The sequence below is a fragment of the Oryx dammah genome, unplaced genomic scaffold, assembly GCF_014754425.2.
Source record: "Oryx dammah isolate SB20612 unplaced genomic scaffold, SCBI_Odam_1.1 HiC_scaffold_19, whole genome shotgun sequence".
NCBI classification, from domain to species: Eukaryota; Metazoa; Chordata; class Mammalia; order Artiodactyla; family Bovidae; genus Oryx; species Oryx dammah.
Window position 1 is genome coordinate 72,318,678 of NW_024070203.1, and position 25,553 is coordinate 72,344,230.

At 34.0% G+C, this 25,553-nt stretch overlaps 1 protein-coding gene across 48 annotated transcripts in view; it reads right to left on the reverse strand.

Moving 5' to 3' along the window:
• RIMS2 (regulating synaptic membrane exocytosis 2) overlaps positions 1-25,553 on the reverse strand; it is a 592,497-nt gene that overhangs the window by 232,353 nt on the left and 334,591 nt on the right. For 32 of the 48 annotated variants that reach the window (XM_040261950.1, XM_040261948.1, XM_040261945.1 and 29 more), the window contains 3 exons: positions 8,667-8,735; positions 6,159-6,315; positions 3,557-3,673 (listed from right to left, as the gene is read on the reverse strand). In XM_040261950.1, coding sequence (XP_040117884.1) covers positions 3,557-3,673; positions 6,159-6,315; positions 8,667-8,735 — 343 coding nt within the window. Of the gene's footprint in view, positions 1-3,556; positions 3,674-6,158; positions 6,316-8,666; positions 8,736-24,127; positions 24,155-25,553 lie in introns of all 48 variants that reach the window. The other 16 variants (XM_040261926.1, XM_040261923.1, XM_040261916.1 and 13 more) reach the window with 1 other exon arrangement.

Sequence of the window (25,553 nt, forward strand, 5' to 3'; positions counted from 1 at the left end):
CAAAAAAGTAGGAGGAATGAAGAGGAAGACGACTATTAACATTAACCATTTTTATTTAATATCGCTGTATGGAAGTTTCTGAATTACTTGTAATAAACCTTCTTTCTTTTCAAAAAAGAAAAGGAATTTGACTGGTACTAATAAAATGAGATGTGCAGAGAAATAAAGATCCAATCAAAATTCTATGTATAATTCTTCTTATATTATCTATAATAAAAGGATATCTTTCTTACACCACGTAAGTTTAAACAAGTGTGTGTGCATGCTTAAGTCTCTTCAGTCGTGTCTGACTCTTTGTGATGCTAGGGGCTGTAGTCCAACAGCCCCTCCTCTGTCCATGGGGTTCTCCAGGCAAGAATACAGGAGTGGGTTGCCATATCCTCCTTCAGGGGATCTTCCTAACGCAGGGATCAAAATGTCTCTTATGTCTCCTGCATTGACAGATGGGTTTTCTACTACTAGCATCACCTGGGAAGCCCAACCAAGTGCTATAACTTAACTATGATCATACAGTATCATTTACTGGGGCTTCCCTGGAGGCTCAGACAAGAAAGAATCCACCCACAATGTTGGAGACTGGGGTTCCATCCTTGGGTCAGGAATATCCCATGGAGAAGGGAATGGCTACCCATACCATATTCTAGCCTGGAGAATTTCATGGACAGAGGAGCCTGGCAAGCCACAGTCCATGGGGTTGTATCATTTATCACCCAACATGGCCAATGTAAAAGCCATTATCTTTTTTTTTTTAAGCTATTATCTTTTTTCACAATTTTCTAGTATGTCCCCTAGTCCTTCATCCTTCTTACTGGGTCTTTCTGATAGTATATGTATATTCTGCCTCTGTATCTTTTGTTGTTGCCTAAATAAACATGCTCATTTTTCAAGGTCCAACATATATCCTACATCCTCTACAAGCAACTTTAAAAAAACAACTGAATTGACTGACTTTTTCTCTGCTTAATTGATGAGCACAGTAAAATGTAAATTATTTATAAGCTAAAAGATCCTTTTAAAATGTTAAGAGGTACTTTTTTTGAGTTCATACCATTCAATTGGTGGCACTGATTCACTTAATCTACTCAACAACCCTATAAAGTTGGTGTTAATATTCTAATTTTATAGATAAGGAAATCAAGTAGATAAGGAAATCAAATCAAAGATACACAGCAATCAAGTGGTAAAAAAATCTAAATTCAAGCCCAATGCCATTTGGTTCCAAATCCCATGAAAAAAAATACATTTCATGAAATATTCTAGTCCAGTGTGTCAATTCTTACTGACAAGCAAGAATAACGCACTACTCAAAATAACTAAATTTTACTTATCATCTCAAAGGAAATTATTTTTAGGCTTTTAAATCAACAGTATTATTTATCAACTCTATAAAATGCAGTTCATGAAAATTTACTGTAGGAGGATTCGAGTATTCTTACCATCTATTATAAATAGTACATAAAAATAACAATGCCTTCATATGCATTCTATTATGTAAAATCTTTTGAATATTAGGATAAAACAGAAATTAAGAACCCATTGTTTAATAATGTGATAGACTATTTTCATGGATAATACTGTGCTTTTCATTTTTGATTCCTCATGTTAATGAATAATGATTGCAAAAATACTCAATATAGAAATGGTTTTATAGGCCTATTTAAATGAAATTCTATTTCATTCATTTCTTTTTTTTTTTTATTTCATTCATTTCTAAAAGGATTTAAAACAGCTCACAATGAAGAGTAATTATGATCTGGTAATGTACAAGACTTTTAAAAAAGTAAGGAAATCACGTGGATCAATTTCCCCACGAAATCTCTGAATTACTTGAACATTTTTGCCAAATTGAAAGATTCATAATGTTATAAACAATAAAATATGACATTTCAATTATGACTAATTCAAATATTAACTAATACCAAGGATTGAATAGCACTTTTCAGGTCATTAATCTTAGGGCTCTTTGTCTCAACATATCAATAAAATATTATGTGCCTGTCATGACAGTGACTATTTTTGTTTAAAATTCTGGAGGTCGATTTTCTTCTGTTCTTCTCTGCAAGATTTAGCCCAGACCATATTGCCTTCAGAGAACATATCTAGTTCATTTTACATAAACTTGGAGGATTTAAAGTCATTTCAGACTTTCCTCCCTCATCATCTGTTTAACATGCCTTCAGTGTGAACAAGGAGTTTGAGTCACTACATGAAAAATTTCAAGATATTATCAATTTAAAAAAAATTCTACTAGGTAATGCAAAACTCATTCATCCATCCTAATATGATACATTCCTAATCATTCTAATATAGTTACCTTTTTCAATATTATTGTACTTGATAAGTATTCATTTCTGTAGGTAACATGCCTATAATTACTTTAAAGACACAAACCCTTATGAAAAAGTCAAATAAATTAAAAATAAATAAAACACTACACTAGCTTTCATTTGACACTAAGATATTAATTTATTCACTTCCTATTTCTTCTTAGATCTCAGACACAAAAGCCAATAGCTGATTGACACTATTGAAGACTAAGATATTCCTTATATTTCTTTTGGAAAAGTGTACTCCAACACAATGTTATAAGCATGAACTGAGTTAGATTTAGACTAGATTTGGACAAAACAATTAAATTTATAAGTATTGACAAAAAAATTTCATATCAATTGATTGAATCTCTACCCTTCTCCCCAGTGTTTTTACTAAGATTAGTTTAGGATGCATATAAAGAGACTTCTGAGTTCCTTTGTTATTTCATCATAATATTCTCTGAACAGCAAATTAAGCTTTCTATTCTAATCCTTATCTTAAACTGACTTGGTAGATTTGGGGAAATACCATACCATTTTTCATTTCATATATAATTAAATCATGTACTAGAGGATTAATCAATTAGCTTGTTAAAAAATTATTAGTAATTAACGTATGTACTGAAACATGCCTAAGTATATCACATTTAATAGAGAAAATTCAGAGAAGTCTTCCAAGCACAGCAGTCAACAAGTATAATTCTTTAAGCTGTTTAAAAGGTTTACTGAAAGCCATGAGGAAAAACCTCTTCATGAATCAGTTTTTCTGTCTGTTTAAACAAATCAGACTTGTATCAACATGACTATATATAAAAAGTCACACTGATTTACCAGATGAACGTAAAAGACTTTAAATCTACTGTCTCATGAAAGTATTTTTCAGTATAGTAATTGGTTATGATAAAGTAAAAATAATAAAACATCCTGTTTTCCTTATGATTATCATTATAATTTCATGTGCAAGTTCACTAACTTAACTAACTGGCTTGATTTAACAAAGTACCAAAACTGCAAGAGCAAAATGAATTTTTTTTCTTAGCAAACAAAAGATTGTTTTTTGTTTCTTTAATTTTTAAAAATGATGTGACAGTCATAAGAATTAGTGTAGATATTATAAACAAAGCACATGGTTTCAAAAACTAAGATAAGAAATACCCAAGTTCAGGATGAAAACATTTTATGGTAATCTTTCTTCCTGTAGGCAGCAATTATAATATGGTCTCACAGTATTTGATTAAATTTACCTGTCTCTGTCTGGAGAATAATGGTCATCCATGACACGATGTCTATCCATTCGGCTAATTGTATTATAATGTCCTATAGCAGAGCGTGTTCCTCGAAGTCCCTGTTCCACATTTCGACTGAAATAGCAAGATCCATTAAATATCTTAATAAACCATAATCATATATTATACTAAAAAATAAAGTTTTTTAATAAAGACAGTAGAAAAAGACAAAAGATCACTGTAATGTCAACCTCAAGATTCTTGCTTTAACTAATTGCACTTCTGGCTAAATCTATAAATTTCACCTGGAGATTGACAATAAAATTAGGAGGTTGCTGCTGTAACAGGTGTGTGCCCGCTAAATTGCTTCAGTCCTGTCCAACTCTTTGTGACCCATGGACTGTAGCCCTCCAGGCTCCTCTGTCCATGGGATTTTCCAAGCAAAAATACTGGAGTGGGTTGCCATTTCTTCCTCCAGGGGATCTTCCTGAGCCAGAGATGGAAGCCGGATCTCTTACCTTTCCGACATCTCCTTCGTTGGTAGGCAGTACCCACTAGTGCCACACAGGAAGCCATAATAGAGGTATGATGTAAAATCAAGGTAATGTCAATACAAATGAAGAGAAGGATTACGAAAACTATTAATGGATGACTCGCAGGTGTGTGGGAACGGGCAATGGCAACCCACTCCAATACTCTGGCCTGGAGAATCCCATGGACGGAGGAGGCTGGTAGGCTGCCGTCTATGGGGTCACACAGAGTTGGACGTGACTGAGTGACTTAGCAGCAGCAGCAGCAGCCCAGGTGTATAGTAGTGATAATAAAATATGAAATATAGGAGGAAGTATAGATTTGTGTGGAGAAAATGAGTTCAGCATGTTGCTTATTGGCCATCTTATTTTAGGGATAATTATTGTTTATTTTTTTAATCTAAACTGATAGTTTTATAACCGATCAATGACTATTTTTTTAAGCCACCATTGTTGGCCTGGGTTGTTTACTAATCTTACAGGCTTCCCTCATAGCTCAGTCGGTAAAGAGTCTGCCTGCAATGCAGGAGACCTGGGTTCGATTCCTGGGTTGGGAAGATCCCCTGGAGAAGGTAATGGCAACCCACTCCAGTATTCTTGCCTGGAGTATCCCATGGACAGAGGAGCCTGGCAGACTACAGTCTATGGGGTCCCAAGAGTTGGACATGACTGAGTGACTAAACACATTCTTTTCCATGATGGAATAAACCTTTTACACTAGGTCCTGCTACTACAGGCTTTCTGTTAAGTGCAGGAATCTAATCTATAATCTAAAATCCATGCCTATTTTCTACTGGTGTGTTCAAATATTCATTCTCTGATAAGTCAAGAATTCTTTTTTTTTATGAGAAAGGGCTTAATTTACTAAAACTACAAATTTAAAATCTTATTCTCTCTTGCACTTTAAATTTCAGATTACAAATCTTATTATTCTACTGATAAGTCTATCACATTTAAACAGTTAGTTTTCAGAAGACTTTTAATAATTTTAGTCCCATTTACATACTTACCTAAATCTTCAAATGTTTTAAACTATGTTTATAAATTTAATATACTAAATTTCTCTTTAATTAATTGTCTAAATAAACAGTTAAGTACTTAATATCCTTATAATTAAATAAGTTAAATTTATAAATATAATAAATCTTGTTCTCTTAGACAGTCTAATGCCATGTACAAAATTAAGATGTCAACCTAAAATTCTAAGTCTAAATGTCTAAAACTAACTCAATTACTCATTTAAAATAAGTGTTCTAAGACTGTCATTCTAAGGGTTCAAATTGCCTTAAACATTGCAAGTATATAAAATGTGAAATTACGCACATATTTCCTGTTCAGAAACATTATTTCCTTGGTTCTTACTCTAGTAAGCCTTTCTATAACTTAACTGGATTGATTCGGAAACATTATTTCCATGGTTCTTACTCCAATCAGCATTTCTATAACTTAACTGGATTGATTAGAGTTTTCCTCTAAATGTAAGACCTGGAATTGCAGATTTCCAAGCAATTCTTCCCACTGCTCATGCATTTCCTTCTAGTCTTCTCATGATTGTTCTTAATTGTATTGCTCCAACAAATGTTTATTCTTTCTTATTTCTTAAAATGTCAATATTATTCATGAGTACAATTCGTTGGGTCTAACTAGATCTGCTCAATATATACATGAGACTGGAATTTGTATCTTCTTTCAATAGATATGAGTTTGCTTGAACTCCAGGAGTTGGTGATGGACAGGGAGGCCTGGCATGCTACAATTCATGGGGTTGCAAAGAGTCAGACACGACTGAGCAACTGAACTGAACTGAACTTATGACTATGAACTTATAATAAAATCATATTTAGGTCATCCAAAGTTACAAAGTAGCCCATATTTTGTATTACTCTCATTATATAGGCTATTGACTAGCACATATGTTTTTCCCTAAACAACTTTTTTCTATAATGTACGGCAAAACCAATACAGTATTGTAAATCAAAATAAAGTAAAAATAAAAAATAAAAAAAAGAACCTATCTTTATAAATTTCTAATACTATTTTAAGATATATAGGCTTATAATATCATCCTATAAAATGTTATGCTGTCTTACCTCTGTGGAGGAGGGACACTGGGTGACCAAGATCTAGTCCTTCCTATAACATCTACTCGGTGTGGAGACCCTGATGGTGAACAGTGGTTTGATGACATTACTTGTTCTGGCACTGACAATGTTGAGCTTTGAAGATCTCGACCATTGTGCCGATAATCTAAAGGTGGAAATATTAAGATTAAAGTTATCCACACAATAAGATGTTTAGTATTTTGTAATTTACTGAAAAACATAAAATGTTAGTGAAAGGCTTTAAATATAGTAAATGTAAAGCATAATGAATAAAGCACAATGCTAACATAAAATAATATTTTATAAACACTTAAATTGAGAAGGAATGACAAATATTCAAATATTTAGACAGCTACTATGCTCACTTTTTTACACAGTTAGTAATCTTCATTAAAAGAATTAAGCTTATTCTAAAAACATTTTCGTCTCTTCATTGACCAGAAGAGCTTCAGATAGTTCTCAACAACTATAAATATTTAGAATAATTAATCTGACAAAAAGTTCCTACTTTCTATAGTGCATGCATGTTCAGTTGCTTAAGTCGTGTGCAACTCTTTGCAACCCCATGTACTGTAGCCCACCAGGCTCCTCTGTCTATGGGATATTCCAGGCAAGAATAGTAAAGCTGGCTCAGTTGGTAAAAAATCTGCCTATAATGCAGGAGACCCAGGTTCGATCCCTGGTTCAGGAAGATCTCCTGGAGAAGAAAATGGCAACCCACTCCAGTATTCTTGCCTGGAGAATTCCATGGACAAAGGAGCCGGGCAGGCTACAGTCAATGGGACTGCAAAGAGTTGGACATGACTATGTGACTAACTTTCACTTTCAGGCAAGAATACTGGAGCGGGTTGCCATGCCTTCCTTCCGGTGATCTTCCCAAACCAAGGATCAAACCTGAGTCTCTTGTATCTCCTGCATTGGCAAATTGGTTCTTTACCCACTGAGCAACCTGGGAATCCCAATTTCTATAGTCTATATAGATATTTAAGAAATAAACAATATTAGAAAGCATTCTGAATATCATTTGAAGTAAACATTTAAACTTTGATTCCAAGTATTTGAAGTTATCTCAAAAATTACACTTGATTTCAAAATAGCAATACAGAGGATATTATACAGCAGTATTTTTTCCCTCAATGGATTATTGAATGAATCACCATATAGCAAAGAAATTAATAATACTGAGACAAGAAACAATGATGTTTTATGGTGGTAAACAATAATGAGCCAGGATAAACACTTTGTATTGTGTAGGCTTGCTAAATAATATTCTGCAACAGCAAAGATTATTGCAGAAAGTATTAACCCAAATAATGAATGATTCCTGAAAAAAATTTTTCAAAAGATATATTCTTTAATAAAATGGAAAAAATAACATAATCATTTTTTTGTCATCCTGGAAGTAGAAAATAAAAGAACTGAGATATGCCCCAAATGACATCAAGACAAAGAGCTTTAATGACCTGAAGAAAAATATTTTGAGTAAAAAATCTGATGTGGCTAGATATTTAATAAAGAGAAGAAGTTGAAAAGTCAATTAATAAAAAACAGAATACAAGTAGGGGAAAATGCTAACGATCTCCAAGCAAGATATCATGAGAAATATGACTTTATTAAGATTCAATTCACAAATGATAAAACATGAAAAATATTTTTGTAGTCTTAGTGAATTAATATATTATCCACCTTAGTGCAAAAAATAAAGGCTAAAAGGATTTTATTGAGTTTTTTAAAAATGTAGTACACTGATAGCAAGCAAACTGACTCATACTCTATCATAATTTGTCCAACAAAAATTATCAGTCACTGATGCAACTGTAGCACATCTTACGTACAACAGAACATAAATATTTTGTTCATGATAAAATTGGCTATGCTTATGAAACTTGCTAGGCTAAATAACCTTCAAGCAGAAAAGAATCAAACATTTTTATAATGGAGTATATTATATTTAAAAACATTTCCAAAATTTATTAAAAATAGCTACTTAGCTAAATTATTAAATCATCAGACAAATTTGTAGCCATAAGTGAGGCAATATTTTAAAACTACAATATCACAATTTCAAAATGCAGCTGTATCTGATACTTAACAACAGTGAACAAAATTTTTAAAAAGTACATTCAAATATTTGATACATGTGGCTGTTTGTGATAGTAAAAAGATTTTTTCCACATTGTTAGTGAAATATAAAGACGCTTTAGTTATACAGTAACTTCTCAAACTTATAATGTAATCCTTATTATTTAGTAATTTGAAAATAGAAAATTGGTAAGTACTTATGAGACATCTTTCAGTAAGAATATTCAATCTAACAATCCATACAGGTATTCCAGCAACTGGAATCATTCAGTTTAAACTGCCGTAAGGCTGTTTTGGGGTTGGGGGATAAACAGGGTAGTTCTTTGTAACTCATTAATTATATTTATCTGCCTATTTACATGTTCATTGGTAAATAATGATTATAGTTCCTTCTTGTTACTATAAAATGCTTACCTGACACTACACCAATTCCATCATCACAGTCATAATCAGAGACCTCACTATCACTTATTCTCTTTGATCCTGTGAAGCAAACAATAGCAATAATTAAAACCGCTGATCATTTAAGGAAAAGAAAAATCCTCACCAACCTAAAAAGCAAATGAGAGGATTTTGAGGGGACCACTTGAGAGTAAAAAACAAGAAAAGTCATCATAAACTCACACACACTCATTTTCACGTATATTTTATTATGTGAAGATATTATTTTTAAATGTATGATAAAATTCCTAAAAGGATTATAGCTTGAAATACTATTAAACATTAAAAAATGTTAGTGATTTCATGCTAATTTATAAAATCTATTGAACAAAAATCCAAGTCAAAAATAGCTCAATCAGTTTTAGATGCTTTTAGACAAATGCACTTAAATCTAGGCAAATTTCTAAATACAAACAATGTTATATTCAAAGACATTCATGTGCCTTTTTCTAATATGCATGACTAATGAATTAAATATATCCAATTCTTTATTTTTCACATTTATGGAGAAGAAGAATAATTTAAGACATCTTAAACATCCTTCCTTTACTATTACTTTAGTTGTTTCTCTGTTGCTTTAAGAAAGATATGAGAATAAATCATCCACAAACTAACATGCATTATGAACTGTGTTTTATTTTCTAAGAAACAACCTAAGACAGAATAATAATTATTATTATAAATCAAGAGTCCTGTGTTTTCCTTACAAATCTGTAACAAAACTTTAAAAGTTAATCATGCTATGGCAAAACCACATTAAACTGAATTAAGTAGAGTTTGATTGACTAAATGGCTAAAGCAGATTGCCCTCACACTTAACTATGACATATATCACATATACAAATAAAAACATTATAATTTTGTAATCTTTTCTCCTACATGTGTCTGATGAATAGGTACACCATACCTAAGAGAATCTTCTACTAAAGCACTTCTTTTTTTCTTGGTATCAGAAAATATTTAACGACAAATGAAGACAGTGCTTCTATTTCAAGAGGACTTGTTTTGTCTGTCTACTTACACAACACATTACTCATTACATAGACGAAACTCTTATCAGAAAATAAATGCTTTACTGTACGGTTTATAAAACACTGAAAGCCTATGTTGTGTAAAAGAGCAATAATTAAAATGTTCAGTCACTGATGCAATTCCTTTCAAGGAATGTCTTCCAACATCTGCAACCACCCCCTAGAAATACGCTCTATGTTTTGCTTGTTGTAATCCCTGCCCTCTTGGGAGAGGAAGAGTCTTTTTTTGATAGGAACGGCAGTTCTTGTTTTTCTCCTTTTAATGGTTAGGTAGAAGATACCTATCTTTTTTTGGTCATGTGGTCCCACTGAATTAACTCACCACTACTTTCCTTCCAAATCCATATGTCATAACGTTTTAGACCCAATTGAATCTGAGGCTCTTATTGTTGCTTTGTTGCTAAGTCATGTCCGACTCTTTTGTATCCCCATGGGCTGTGTAGCCCGCTAGGCTCCTCTTTCCTTGGGACTTCCCAGGCTAGAACACTGGAGTGGGTTGCCGTGTCCTTCTCCAGAGGGTCTTATAGCACTGGTTAATATGGAAAGCACAGTTATCTGACAACATCTCAACAGAATGGTCACAGAAGGATTTATAGAATCAGGACAGACATTGTAAATAAACTTATGAGAAAGGAAGGAAAACACAGACGAGGCTATGAAGGAGAGAGTTAAGAATTGCTCAGGTGGTAATAAGATTTCACCTTGTAAATAATCAAGGAAAAAGCAATGATTATTTTAATGCTACTTGGTTCAGCATAGAGGATAAAGATTACATGATTTTTGTCTTGGTCAAGGATCAGAGCTGCCTCTAATGTAAGATAAGAATGACACCAACGTAAGAATGAAGCTCATTTTATTAGCCTTTGTGTGTTGTCCTGTGTGTGTGAGACAGTAAGGGTTGGAGTCAGAGGTAGGGCATACATGTAGCTTGTAAGCTACTTCCTTTCAACTCTTGATTACTTTCCTGAAGGAAGTCTTGATTTATTTTGATATTAGTCCTATAGAAGTTAAATATATTGCAGTTATGTTCTCTCTATGTGGATCTTGTCTTTTCATATTCTGATGAATTCAAGTACTTAAGTTTAATGGCACTGAATATATCAATCTTTTCTTCTAAAACTGTTTTCAGGGTCTCCTTTAAGAAATTTCCCAAGCTTATATACAAGTACAGAGATACTCTTATTTCCTTCTGAAAGTTTTAAAATGTTGCTTTGTGCATTTATATCCTTGTCCATCTTGAAATGAGTTTGTGAATGACAGGAGATATGGATGCAAATTCACTTTTTAAATATGGATAACACGTATCTCAGCATTGTTTATTTAATCATCCTCTTTCCACAACGATCTGCAACGTTACTTCTTCTGTTATAAATAAATGTATAGGACTTGTTTGGTGCTCTACTTGTTTTCCTTGTACAAGCTGATTATAAACCAATAACTCACTGTCTCTGTTACTACAATGTTATATATTGAAATGCAAATAATTCACCGAATTATTCATATCTTTGATCTTTCTCCTTCACTCTTTGCTCTTCCATTTAAATTTTAAATTCAGGTTATCAAACTGCACAAAAAACACTCTATTGGGATTTTGACTTGATAAATACATTAATTCAAAACATCAGTCAGGGAGAAATGACACATTTTACAGCACTGTTTTACAAGCTATGAATATGGCATTCTCTTCATTCAAGTCGCCTTTAGGATCTCTCTGAAATTTTTTAACTTTGGTCACTCAAATATTCCTTATTTGTTGGATTTATCCTTTGTATTTTATAATTTCTATTGATTTTAGAAATACTGTTAAAATGATGTTTTCTAATCGAATTGCTCATAAACAGAAATGCAGTTTTACTGGAAAACAATGATAATCAGCCAGCTGGTTAAAGTCTCTTTCCCTTGTGGTAGTAGTGCACTAGCCATGCTCAGTGGCTAAGCCATGTCCGACTCTGTGACCACATGGACTGTGGCCCACCAGGCTCCTCTGTCCATGAGGTTTTTCCAGCAAGAATCCTGGAGTAGGTTGCCAATTCCTCCTCCAGGGGATCTTCCCGACCCATGGGTTGAACACGCATCTCCTGCACGGGCAGGCAGATTCCTTACCACTGACCTACCTTGGATATCCCTCCCCCCTTATTTTTAATGGTTTTGTTAGCATTTTCCTATGGAGACAATCTTTCTTTCCAGTCCTAAAGCCTTTTTCCTTTTTCTTGTCTTTTTATGCCAGTAAGTTCAATACTGGAAAGAAAAAGAACTTTTACATTTCTTTCTAATTTTGATTTTAAATAGAATATTTCTAATATTTCTCCATTAAAAGTGATATCTGCTGAATTTACATCCTATCAGATTGAGGAAAATCTTGTAAGTTCAATGATATTTCATAAACAATTTTCAATTTTTATTTACAATTGATTCTGGCCTGTTTCCTTCCTTGTACTAACCTTTCAGCTTAAAATCAAAGTTACACTAGCCCAACTAAATATAGAAAACTAGTCCTATTTTAATCTCTGAGAGATTAATCTGTAGATTAAAAAATTCTGTTCTTTGAAATTTTGAAAGACATTATCTATAAAATTACCATTCCTTTGTGGGAATATTTTAAATTACTAATTCCATTTTGTAGTAGATGTAGAATGATGTATTAATTCAAGGTTTAGTAAATCATATATTTTAAAAGAATTTCTTCACTTTAAGTTTTCAAACTGTTTGCTACAGCATTTCTAATTTTATTTTTTACTGTATTTTCTGATATATCAATCATATTACCATTTGAATACTAACTGCACCTCTTTTTATTCTGCCATAAATTTCATCACAGGTTTATTTTGTAAGGATTAAATTTTGGCCTTCATAATCCTAACTAGAAATTTGTTTCTTGTTTTATTGATTTTTGCTCTTACTTTAAGGCCTTCTTTCCTTGGATTTTTATGACAGAGGACAAGATGGTTGGATGGCATCACCGACTTGATGAACACAATTTTGAGCAAGCTCCAGAAGTTGGTGATGGACAGGGAAGCCTAGTGTGCTGCAGTCCATGCGGTCGCAGAGTTGGACAAGACTGAGCAACTGAACTGAACTGATTTTTTTCCTAAAACACTGGATGAGTACATTATAATTTTCAATCTTTGAATATTTTGTTAATGTAAGCATTCCCCTGAGTACTTCTTTGCATTACACAAATATTTGTATGTAAATATGTGTTAAATTTTCTTCATGGGTCTAGAAGATATTTCCATATTTGATTAAATTTAAGACACTATTGACTGATTAATCCATGACAAATGCAGATATAATAGATTTTGAAAAAAATGTTCTTTATAGTATGTGTCTATTTTTAAAATTTATCATGGGTATGGGTATAATATATCTCTTTCTTTAAAAATTGACATAGTTGCTTAGCGTAAATCATATCAATTCTTTGAAATCTGTCCAAAAATGAATTATTGAATAGTATATTAATAATTCTTTAAAATGTTTCTTGTATATAAGAGAGGAATATGAATTCATTAAATGTTAGGTTCAGAGTTCTTTAACCATGAGATAAATTTGTTAATTCCATGGTTTATTTTGTATTGTCCCTAAATTTTTGTTTGCTTGACCAATAAATGGTTGAGACAGAATTATATTGCACTTTCTTTTAATGGTTGTAAATTTGTTGATTTTTCTCTCTAGCTCTAATTAATGGTTACTGAAGCTGTTTCATTTATATATGCAAGTTTTTAATTATTTTGATAGACATAAATAATCATTTGAAAAAGTTTAACCTCCATTATGACAAAATGTCTCAGGAAACTAGTAAGAAGGAAACTTCTTCAAACTGATAAGAGGTGTTTACAAAAAGCCTGCAGCTAACATAACCCTTAATTATTAAATACAGAATGCATTCCCCCTAAAAGAACGAACAAGCCAGTGATGTCCACTACAACCCCCTTTGATTCAATATTGTACTGGTAAAATACAAGGGAAATAAATGAAAGGCATACAGACTAGAAAGCAAGATGTAACATGATCATGTAAACTAAAAATCTTAAGTGAAAGTGAAGTGAAGTGAATTCGCTCAGTCATGTCTGATTCTTTGTGACCCCACAGACTGTAACCTGCCAGGCTCCTCTGTCCATGGGATTCTCCAGGCAAGTATACTGGAGTGGGTTGCCATTTCCTTCTCCAGGGGATCTTCCCAACCCAGGGATTGAACCTCTGAGTCACCAGGGAAGCCTGTTATTAAGACTGATTAATCAATGAATTTAGCAAAACTCTAGGATACATAGTCAACATACAAAAATGAACAATGAAAAATTAGAAAGTTGTTTTCAAAACCACTATCATTTATCCAAACATATGAAACATTTAGGAATACATTTAACATGAAATGTATGAAACATGTATGGCCCAAACCACAACACACCACTGTATTAGTTTCATCTTGCTGCTGTAACACAGTACCAAACACTGTGAAGTTCAAAACAACAGAAATCTATTGTCTCACAGTTCTGGAGGGTAGAAGCCCAAATCAGGGTGTCGGCAGTGCCATGCTCATTCTGATGTGCTCATTCTCTTCCTAGGGAGGAATACTTCCTGTTTGTTCTGGCTTCTAGTGTTCGCCCACAAGCTTTGGCACTCTTCCACTTGCAGGTCCATCACTCCAGCCACACAGTCATTTTCTCCCTAAATGTCTTCAGATTGTCTTCCTCTGTGCAAGTCTGTCTCCATGTCCAAATTTCCCCTTTTTATAGGGTCACCAGCCATATTTGATTAGGGTTTGCCCTTGTGGCCTCAGGAAAACTTGATTACCTCTGTAAAGACTTTATTTCCCCATAAAGTCACAGCTGAAGGTACTGGTTAGGACTTTAAGAACATATTTGGGGAACACAATTCAACTCATAACAACTGTTGAAAATTAAAGAAAATTTAAATAAATGGAGAGATTTTTCTGCAAAGTTGGAAACCAGAAGTTGTTAGACTAACATTCTCAGGGGGCTAAGAGAACACAAAAATCATTCTTGAATTTCATATAAAGCAAATCTTTCCACCAGGAATGAATAAACAAACATATATGCAGAGAATCAAAGCCTATTTCCAGTTCTTCATTGAAAGAACTTCTTAAAACATGTGTACCTAAAAATAGGGAAATTAATCCCAGAAGAAAGGGATGGAAAAAAGGAGAGCAGAGAGAATTTTAAAAATTCAGATAAATAGAAATAAACTCTGAATTAACAAAATGTCAGTAATTATAATAATTACTAACTTAGAAGCAGAGGTAAAATCCTGGCAGTAATGTTTTAAATGGTAGGAGTGTGGTTGTGAATCAGACTGATTTTTAAAGTTTTGATTTGGTTAGGAAAAAAGGTAGCAATGTTAGTATTACTTTGTTAAGGGCACATGTTAGGATTTCAATAGTAATACTAAAAGAATAAAGATTAAAAATAAAAACGCAGAGTGCACAGAATATGTTAGAAAAAATAATTACCTATATATGTATTTGTTGTGTATGCATAGAACACCTCTGCAAAAATATAGATACTGGTAACAATGGCTCATTCAGGAAAAGAGAACTAGATGTTTGAAAAAATAAGAGCAATAGATTTTTTTTTTAACTATACACACTTTTGAATTTATACCCTATGAATATACTAATTAAAATCAGTAGCAAAATTTTACATGTTTAATCTGTAGATGAAAAGCATTCAAGTTGGTTAACTGTGTAGTTCAAATTTCTGGGAGGTAGTTACTACAACTTTGGTTTTTTAACTTCTCATTTCAATTTTTTCTGGTTTTTATAATAGGTGTGACATAACCAAGTTGGAGAAGTCGATGGCACCCCACTCCAGTACTCTCGCCTGGAAAATCCCATGGACGGAGGAGCCTGGTAGGCTGCAGTCCATGGGGTCATGAAGAGTCGGACACGACTGAGCGACTTCCCTTTCACTTTTCACTTTCGTGCATTGGAGAAGGAAATGGCAGCCCACTCCAGTGTTCTTGCCTGGAGAACCCCAGGGACGGGGGAGCCTGGTGGGCTGCCGTCTATGGGGTCGCACAGAGTCGGAGACGACTGAAGGGACTTGGCAGCAGCAGCAGCAGCCAAGTCAGCTTCTTTGGCTCCTCTGGCTTCTGCCGCTTCCTGAAGGCCTGTGTCAAGCGCAGTTGCACACAAAAGACACCAGCTTCTTCAGCCAGTCACCCACAAGATCATCGTTAGAGAGACACTGGTTCTAATTTGTCTTCATAGGTTCTAGTTTTCTTTGATTAACCTGGTTTTCATGCATGCTTTCTTTCTATGCTGACCTATGACCAACCGTGAACTTCGGGACCCCCTACTGGGTGAGCTTCTCTACTTTTGGCTAGCTCCACTTTGTGGTCTCTGGCAAATGATTCTACTCAGATTCTTCAATTATATGATTTTAATTATCTTAACAGTGTCCTTTAAAGAAAAAAGACAAAAACGTTTTTTACTTTGAGGAAATCCAATTCATTAGTTTCTTACGTAATGGAACGCAATTTTGGGGGTCCTAAGATATCTCTGACTAACCAAAGGTGACAAAGGTTTTTCCTAGGAGTTTTATACTTTTAGGGTTTGTGTGTATGTGTATGCTCAGTCGTGTCTGACTCTTTTTGACCCCATAAACTGTAGCTCACCAGGCTCCTCTGTGCATGGAATTTTCCAGGCAAGAACACTGGAGTGGGTTGCCATTTTCTTCTCCAGGGGGTCTTCATGACCCAGGGATCCTGCGTTGGCAAGCAGATTCTTTAACTGAACCACCTCGGAGTTTCATAATTCTAAGGTTTATGTTGATCTATTCTGAGTAAACCTTATAATGGTGTGAAATGTGGATAGAAGTTCATTTTTAAAATCACTTGCCCTTTTGTACCTGACACTTGATTTAGGATTTTTTAAAATTCAACCACATTGTTGTATGCATTAGTACTTTTTCCCGTTATTTATAGTAATCTGCTGTATGAATACTACTTCTGTCCATTATCAATAATGCTATACACTCATGTACAAGTCTTTGAGTGGATATTCATTTTCATGTCACCTGCCTGTCAGTGAGTTGCTACGTTATATGGTAAATTTATTTTGTTAAATAAACCATCAAACTCTTTTCCAAAGAACTATACCATTTCATATTTCTAGCGGTAAATATATTAGGGTTTCAACTTCTCAATATCCTTGCCAAAATTTGTTATTATTCTTCTTTTGTATTTTATTGATTCTAGCTAGAGAAGGCAATGGCAACCCACTCCAGTACTCTTGCCTGGAAAATCCCATGAATGGAGGAGCCTGGTAGGCTGTAGTCTATGGGGTCACGAAGAGTCGGACACTTACCGTGCGACTTCACTTTCACTTTTCACTTTCCTGCATTGGAGAAGGAAATGGCAACCCACTCCAGTGTTCTTGCCTGGAGAATCCCAGGGACGGGGGAGCCTGGTGGGCTGCCGTCTGTGGAGTCGTACAGAGTCGGACACGACTGAAGTGACTTAGCAGCAGCAGCAGTGGGTATGAACTGATAATTTCATATGGTTAAAATTTAAATTTCACTAGCAAATAATGATTTGGGGCATCTTTTCATGTGTTTATTTGTCATCTGTACATCTTCTTCCATGAAAACACAATACAATTTTTTTGCCCACTCTTTGATTGCATTATTTGTCTTGTTATTGAATTTTAACTTTTGTTTATATATTGTGGGTGCAAGTCCTTTGTCAGATACATGATTTGCAAATGTTTTCTCCAAAATACTTTGGAGTGGCTCATCTTTTTTACCTTCTTAATGGTGTCTTAAAACAAAACATTTTAAAATTTTATGAAGTCAAATTTATTTCTTCATTCTTCTATTGATTTTGTTTTTGGTATTGCATTAAAGATACTTCTGCCTAGCCTAAGGTAATATAGATCTCTCCTATGTATTTTATTAAGAGTTTTATAGTCTTAGCTTATAGTCAGGTCTTTGATACATTTTTAAGTTGGTTTTTGTGGATGGTGTGAGATAGGTTCTAATCTTTTAACATAAGGATATTTGATTGTTCCTGCACTGTTAGTTATAAAGATAATACTTTTCTCACTGGGCTTCCTTTGCAGTCTGTTGAAAATCAGCTGACCATAAATATAAGAGCTTATTTTTAAATTCTAAATTAGATCACATTTATTTGTAGTTTATCATTTGGCCAGGACCACACTATTATGATTACTGCAGCTTTATATGTTTTGAAATCAGGAAATACAAGATTTCCAAATTTATTTTTGTTTTGGCTGTTCAGGATCTTTTGCGTGTCTATATAAATTTTAAGATCAGCTTGTTAATTTCAGCAAAAAATATCCTGCTTACATTTTGATACGGATTACATTGAATCTAAAACAAACTCAGGAAGAACTGCCATCTTAATAATATTGAGTCTTACAATCCATGAATGTGAAATATCTCTCAATTTATGTAAATTATCCATTAACTTTTCAACAATTTCTGTGATTTCTTTAGTATGCAAGTTTGCACTTATTTTTGAAATATATTCACAAGTATTTTAATTTATTTACCTTAAAATGAATAAAAATATGCTAAATTTCCTTTTCAAAATGTTAGTGGCTAGCATAAAAGATACAATTAAGATATTGTCCAATTATCTAGGAACCTTGCTGACATTGTGTATTAGCTTCAGTAGCTTTCTATAGATTCTTTACAATTTTTTATATACAGCATCATGTCATTTGTGAATAAAAAGATTTCACTTCTTCCATTCCATTCTGAATGCCTTTTATTTATTTTTCTTGCATCACTACTTTAACTAGAGTCTCCAATCCCTTGCTGAATAGAAATGCTAAGAGGAGACATCCTTGCTTTGTTCCTAGTTAGGGGAAAAGCATTCAGTCTTTTACAATCAATAATAGTGTCAGCTGTAGGTTTTTGTAGGCTCCCTATAGCAAACTGAGGAAGTTCTCCCCTATTCCAACTTCACTGATCCCTTCTTTCATGAGTGGGTGTTGGATTTTGTCATATACATTTTATCTTTTCATAGGATTATATGGTTTTTGTCCTTTTTTCCATTAACATGGTGAATTGGTTTAAACCAACTTTACATTACTAGGATAAATCCTTCTCAGTTACAGTGTATAACATATTGCTGGATTTGATTTACTAATTTTGTTGAGGATTTCTTGTCATGTTCATGGATCTTGACTTCTAGATTTCCTGTGATATGTTTGGTACTTTGGTATCAGGATAATATTGACCTAATGGAATTAATTGGAAAATAATTCCTTTTCTATTTTTCTCAAAGAATTTGAGATGTATTGGTATTTATTTTTACAAGTACCATAGAATTCATCATGTTCATCACTGGTAAAGCCACCAAGCCTAGGCTTTATTTGTGGGGAAATCTTCATTACTGATTCAACTCCTTTATATGTTATACATTTTTTCAGATTTTTTAAATCTGTTTCTGTAATTTATGAATCTAGACATTTTCCCATTTCATCTAGGTTGTTTAACTTCATAGCATAAAAGTGTTCATTATATTCCTATGTGATTCTCCAGAGTATTCCCTTTAAATTCGGTTAAATTAGTAGGGATTTCCAAAGCATTTCAGTAATCTGTGTCATTTTTCTTGGTCAATTTTGTTCAGCTATTCAAAAATCACAGTTATTTCTTTTTTATTTTTAAAAAATTAATCTAGTCTAACAATCTCTATAAATTTTCTCTAAGTAACTTGAAGCTTTATTATTACATGTTTAAATGTTGAGAATTGGTATTATCTCTTGATCAATTTACCCTTTTATTTATTTTTTTTTAGTTTCTGAATTTTTTTTTAATTTTTATTTTTTTACTTTATTTTGCTTTACAATACTGTATTGGCTTTGCCATACATTGACATGAATCAGCCACAGGTGTACATGAGTTCCCAATCCTGAACCCCCCTCCTACCTCCCACCCCACCCTTTTATTATTAAAAATAAACACTGTCCCTGGTAATATATTTGCTCTAAAATCTAATTTGTCTAATATAACATAGGTTATTCATATTTCTTTTAATTTATATTAGCATATTATATTTTTCCTATCCTTTTCATTAAAACTCCTTGTGTTTCATATTTATAATGGGTTTCTTGTAGGCAGCATATGGCTGGGTCTTAAAAAAACAATCCAATCTCTGCCTTTTTATTGGGGTATTTTTACTATTTACACTTAATGTGATCATTGACTTTATTGGCTTATATTATCAACTTACTATTTATTTTCTAGTTGTCCCTTTGTTCCATTTTCCCTCTTTTTCTGTATTCCTTTCAATGAAAAGGTTACTTTTCTGGCTTCATTTTCTCTTTTCTCCTGGCTTATTAGCACTAACACTTTATTTTGTGGTTTGAGGGCTTATAGTACACATATTTAAATTATTACAATCTACATTCAATACATACACTCAGTAATCCATAAAAACACTATAGTCATACACTTCTATTTCTCCTCTCTTTACCTTTCTGCTGCTTTTGTCATGTATTTCACATGTATTGCAAACCTTGTACTGTATTGCTATTTGTTTAAATAGTCAATTAAACATATTTAAACAAGAAAAAAATCTTATATATTTATCCATGAAGTTACCTTTTCTGATAGTCCTCTTTCTTTTATATACATTCATATTCTATATCTCTGTCTGGTATCATTATTCTTCTTTTTGATTGCAGAAGGATTAAAGGACTTTCTTTAACATTTGTTAAGAGCAAGTTATGTGAACCGTGAACTTCCTGATGTTCAAGCTGGTTTTAGAAAAGGCAGAGGAACCAGAGATCAAATTGCCAACATCCGCTGGATCATGGAAAAAGCAAGAGAGTTCCAGAAAAAACATCTATTTCTGCTTTATTGACTCTGCCAAAGCCTTTGACTGTGTGGATCACAATACACTGTGGAAAATTCTGAGAGACACTGGAATACCAGACCACCTGACCTGGCTCTTGAGAAATCTGTATGCAGGTCAGGAAGCAACAGTTAGAACTGGACATGAAACAACAGACTGGTTCCAAATAGGAAAAGGAGTACGTCAAGGCTGTATATTGTCACCCTGCTTATTTAACTTCTATGCAGAGTACATCATAAGAAACGCTGGACTGGAAGAAACACAAGTGGGAATCAAGATTGCCGGGAGAAATATCAATAACCTCAGATATGCAGATGACACCACCCTTATGGCAGAAAGTGAAGAGGAGCTAAAAAGCCTCTTGATGAAAGTGAAAGCGGAGAGTGAAAAAGTTGGCTTAAAGCTCAACATTCAGAAAACGAAGATCATGGCATCTGGTCCCATCACTTCATGGGAAATAGATGGGGAAACAGTGGAAACAGTGTCAGACTTTATTTTGGGGGGCTCCAAATCACCGCAGATGGTGACTGCAGCCATGAAATTAAAAGATGCTTACTCCTTGGAAGAAAAGTTATGACCAACCTAGATAGCATATTCAAAAGCAGAGACATTACTTTGCCGACTAAGGTCCGCCTAGTCAAGGCTATGGTTTTTCCAGTGGTCATGTATGGATGTGAGAGTTGGACTATGAAGAAGGCTGAGCGCCGAAGAATTGATGCTTTTGAACTGTGGTGTTGGAGAAGACTCTTGAGAGTCCCTTGGACTGCAAGGAGATCCAACCAGTCCATTCTGAAGGAGATCAGCCCTGGGATTTCTTTGGAAGGAATGATGCTAAAGCTGAAACTCCAGTACTCTGGCCACTTGATGCGAAGAGTTGACTCACTGGAAAAGCCCCTGATGCTGGGAGAGATTGGGGGCAGGAGGAGAAGGGGACAACAGAGGATGAGATGGCTGGATGGCATCACTGACTCGATGGAGTGAGTCTGAGTGAACTCCAGGAGTTGGTGATGGACAGGGAGGCCTGACGTGCTGCAATTCATGGGATTGCAAAGTCGGACATGACTGAGCGACTGAAATGAAATGAACTGAACTGAACTGAAGGGCAAGTCTTCTGGTGATGAGCTCTTTCAGCAGTTGTGCGTTTGAAAAGATTTTATTTTGCTTTCATTTTTGTAGGAAATATGAATGGGCATGAATTCTAGATTGGTATTTTTTCTTTGAGTATTCACACTGTTTCCTATGCAAAATCTGCAGTCATCTTTACCTTTATTTCTCAGTTTGAGTGTTGAATTTATTTCCTCTCAATGCTATAAGATTTTCTATTTGTGATCAGTTTTAAAGAACATAATTTTAAGGTGCCTTGGTATATTATTTATGCTTCTTGTGCTTGGAGTTCAGTAACATTCCTGGATATGTAGGTTTATGGGTTTCCATCAAATTGGGCAACTGATCAGCCATTATTTCTTCAAATATCTTTGTGCTTCCGCCTCTCCTCTCCTGCAGGGGCTTAGGGACTTAAATTACCTGTGTATTAGATAGCTTCAAAGGTCCATATTGTCAAAGCTATGGTGTTTCCAGTAGTCACGTACAGAATGTGAGTTGGACCATAATGAAAGCTGAGTGCCGAAGAATTGATGCTTTTGAACTGTGGTGCTGGGGACGACTCTTGAGAGTCCCCTGGACTGCAAGGAGATCCAACCAGCCCATCCTAAAAGAAATCAGTCCTGAATAGTCATTGGAAGGACTGATGCTGAAGCTGAAACTCCAACACTTTGGCCACCTGATGTGAAGAACTGACTCATTGGAAAAGACCCTGATGCTGGGAAAGACTGAAGGCAGGAGGAAAAGGGGATGACAGAGGATAAGATGGTCAGATGGCATCACTGATTCAATGGATATGAGTCTGAGCAAGCTACAGGAGTTGGTGATGGACAGGGAAGCTTGGCATGCTGCAGTTCATGGGGTTGCAAAGAGTCGGACACAACTGAGCGACTGAACTGAATTGTTATAGCTCTTATTTAATTTTGTTTCATTTATGTCCTTTTAATGATTCTTTTTTTCCTTTTCTACATGCCTGGTAATTTTTAATTGGATGCCAGCCATTGTGAATTTTACATTGTGTGTGGGATGCTTTTACATTTCTTTAAATATTCTTAAGCTTTCTTCTACATGGAGTTTTCATATAAACACTTCGTTCCATTCAGTTTGTGCTTTAAAAATTTTTTTAATGTTATACCGTGTTCTATGGCTAACTATTCTTCACTACTGAGGTCAGACATTTCTGCATGCTCAATACAATGTCCTGTGAAACTTGATGTTTCCAGACTCACTGGAAAAAAAAAAAAAGACCCAATTCTCAGGTACTGTTACCTCTAATCCTTTTGGGTGGTTCTTTGCCCAGCATTGGGGCGATTCTTCCATTCACTCATTCATCAGCCTCGTCTGAACACTTGAGAGGGATCTTTAGTGGTGCTTGCGTCCCCTCTCTGCATAGTTCTCTCCTGTCCAGTAGTCTGTCTCCCTGAATTCAGCTCCATCACCCTAACTCAGGGAATCTGTCGGTTCCATCTGGGCTCCTCACGCTATTCTGTGTGCAGGTAATTCTCATCAACAGAATTAGGCAAGGGCAGTTACAGGGTTCAACTCATCTTAGTTCTCTCAGTAGTTCTTAGGGTTCTCTTAGCAGTAGCCTGATGCCCAGTGTTATTCAAACAGTTGTTTCTTGTACTTGTTCATTTTTGCTGTTGTTTTAAGGTGGGAAGGAAAGTCCAGACCCCTTTTACTCAATTCTGGTTGTAAACAGTAAGTCCTTCTTCATTTACCTCGTTTTCATTTAGGGACTGAAAATTCAGTCCACTATTCCTGTGGTTTTAAATAACTTTTTTTCCTAATCTTACTTAAGAAGTTAATTATTTAAATACACAAGTTCATTAGACTAAATTTAAAATGTTAACCTTATTAAAATTGTTAAAAACCAAGAAAAAGCTCAGAAAGCAGTTAAAAAACTTACCATCAGTTTAAATTGCTTGGCATACACTCTGCGCATATATGAATTTAAAAGTCATAAAAACCTAAAACTATTTAGTTTTCCTTAAAAGATACGATAAATGGCTAAAATGATGGAAACTACAGCAAACATTGCAGTTTTAATTATATTTTAATTTAACATATTTAGAACATTTAACACTATTCCTTCATAAGTCAAAAATATAGCAAATTGCATCCATATATATTCAAAAGTTCTGAAATAGTGCACATGATAACACAATAATACACTAAAACATACTTCATTGATGAAATAATACCATACTAAATGAGACAAGAGCAGACACACTAAAATCACAAATCACTATATTTCATCAAAAGGTTTTTAATACCAAAATAATAAAGATGTCAACATGGGAGATACTGGAAAAGCTTTATAGGTAGAAAAAGAAAGCTAGTGACATTTTGTTTAGTCATTTTACATATGCACAATAGCCAGACAAAGCACAAAACAACAAACCAATTAACCTGTGCATATGAATTCATGCATTAAACACTGTGCATGCTAAAATTTACCTGAATTATATGAACATAAGGCTTTATCTGGAAAAAAAATTAAAATGTCAAAATAGATTTAAAACTCTTTATATGCAAAAGGGATATTAAAATCTAATTTCTGCTTCACACTACAGAAGGTCATTTAACATTTTCATTTAAAAATTCAAAAGGCCATACTAGTCAGAATAAAATAATGAAGGAATTATAAATTTTACTAGGAACTTTGAATACATGAAACAGAGGCTAAGAGAGAAGCACAAATTAAAGAAGGTACATAAAATAAAAAATTAATAATAGGTCTGCCCTGCATACTAATGATTATCAATTCTATTTTATATTATATGGCCACATAACATACATTAACTGTACAACATAACTAAATGTAAGACATAACTGTTACACACAGAAATTTGGCACACAAGAACTAATAAACTTAAACTGAAGTGATAATAGAGAAACATTATTAATTTTGGAATTTCTGATTTTGGAAAAAGTATATCTTAAAACTGATTTCTTTTTGTACAAAGAAAACTGAAAATTCATAAAGAACAAGCTATTTTGACATTCGCATTCAATAAAAAATATAATTCGTAGAAATCATCACAGTTAAGTTGCTGCTGCTGCTGCTGCTGCTGCTAAGTTGCTTCAGTCGTGTCCGACTCTGTGTGACCCCATAGACAGCAGCCCACCAGATTCCCCGTCCCTGGGATTCTCCAGGCAAGAACACTGGAGTGGGTTGCCATTTCCTTCTCCAATGCAGGAAAGTGAAAAGTGAAAGTGAAGTCACTCAGTCGTAAAAGACTATTGGCGACCCCATGGACTGCAGCCTACCAGGCTCCTCCGTCCATGGGACTTTCCAGGCAAGAGTACTGGAGTGGGTTGCCATTGCTTTCTCACAGTTAAGTTAGCAAAATACAAATTAGTTAGATTCATCTATTTCTAAATATTTATCAGGTTTCAAAAGGTAGCACAATATTAACAAATTGTTTTTACATTTAAAAGAAGAGTAAATTATCATCTGAATATACATCAGAAATTTAAAGGAATCTATGAACTATCATGCCAAAAAAATACTAAGTAGTGAAAAAAATGCCATATTATCTGGAAAAAAGTAAATATTTATCCTAACACATCTCTGTTGTTAGCCAAAAGACAATAAATCACAGGAGGACAGAATAATAGGTTCTCTAGTTGTTATGGAATTAGTTCTCAATGTTTAGAATTTTTAAATGTGAATGACAATTCTCAACTTTACTTAACAGATAGAGAAGTAGTACATTATCCATTACTATACATGATTAATCTGTCCCATTGGTAATCTATACATTGCTGGAATTATATAAAGTATTTTGAGGGAGAAAAAAAAACCTTTATTTGGGACACTATAAAGGAATTTCCTAAAACATAAATATAAAATTGTGGAAATCGGAAAACAGTAGTTAAA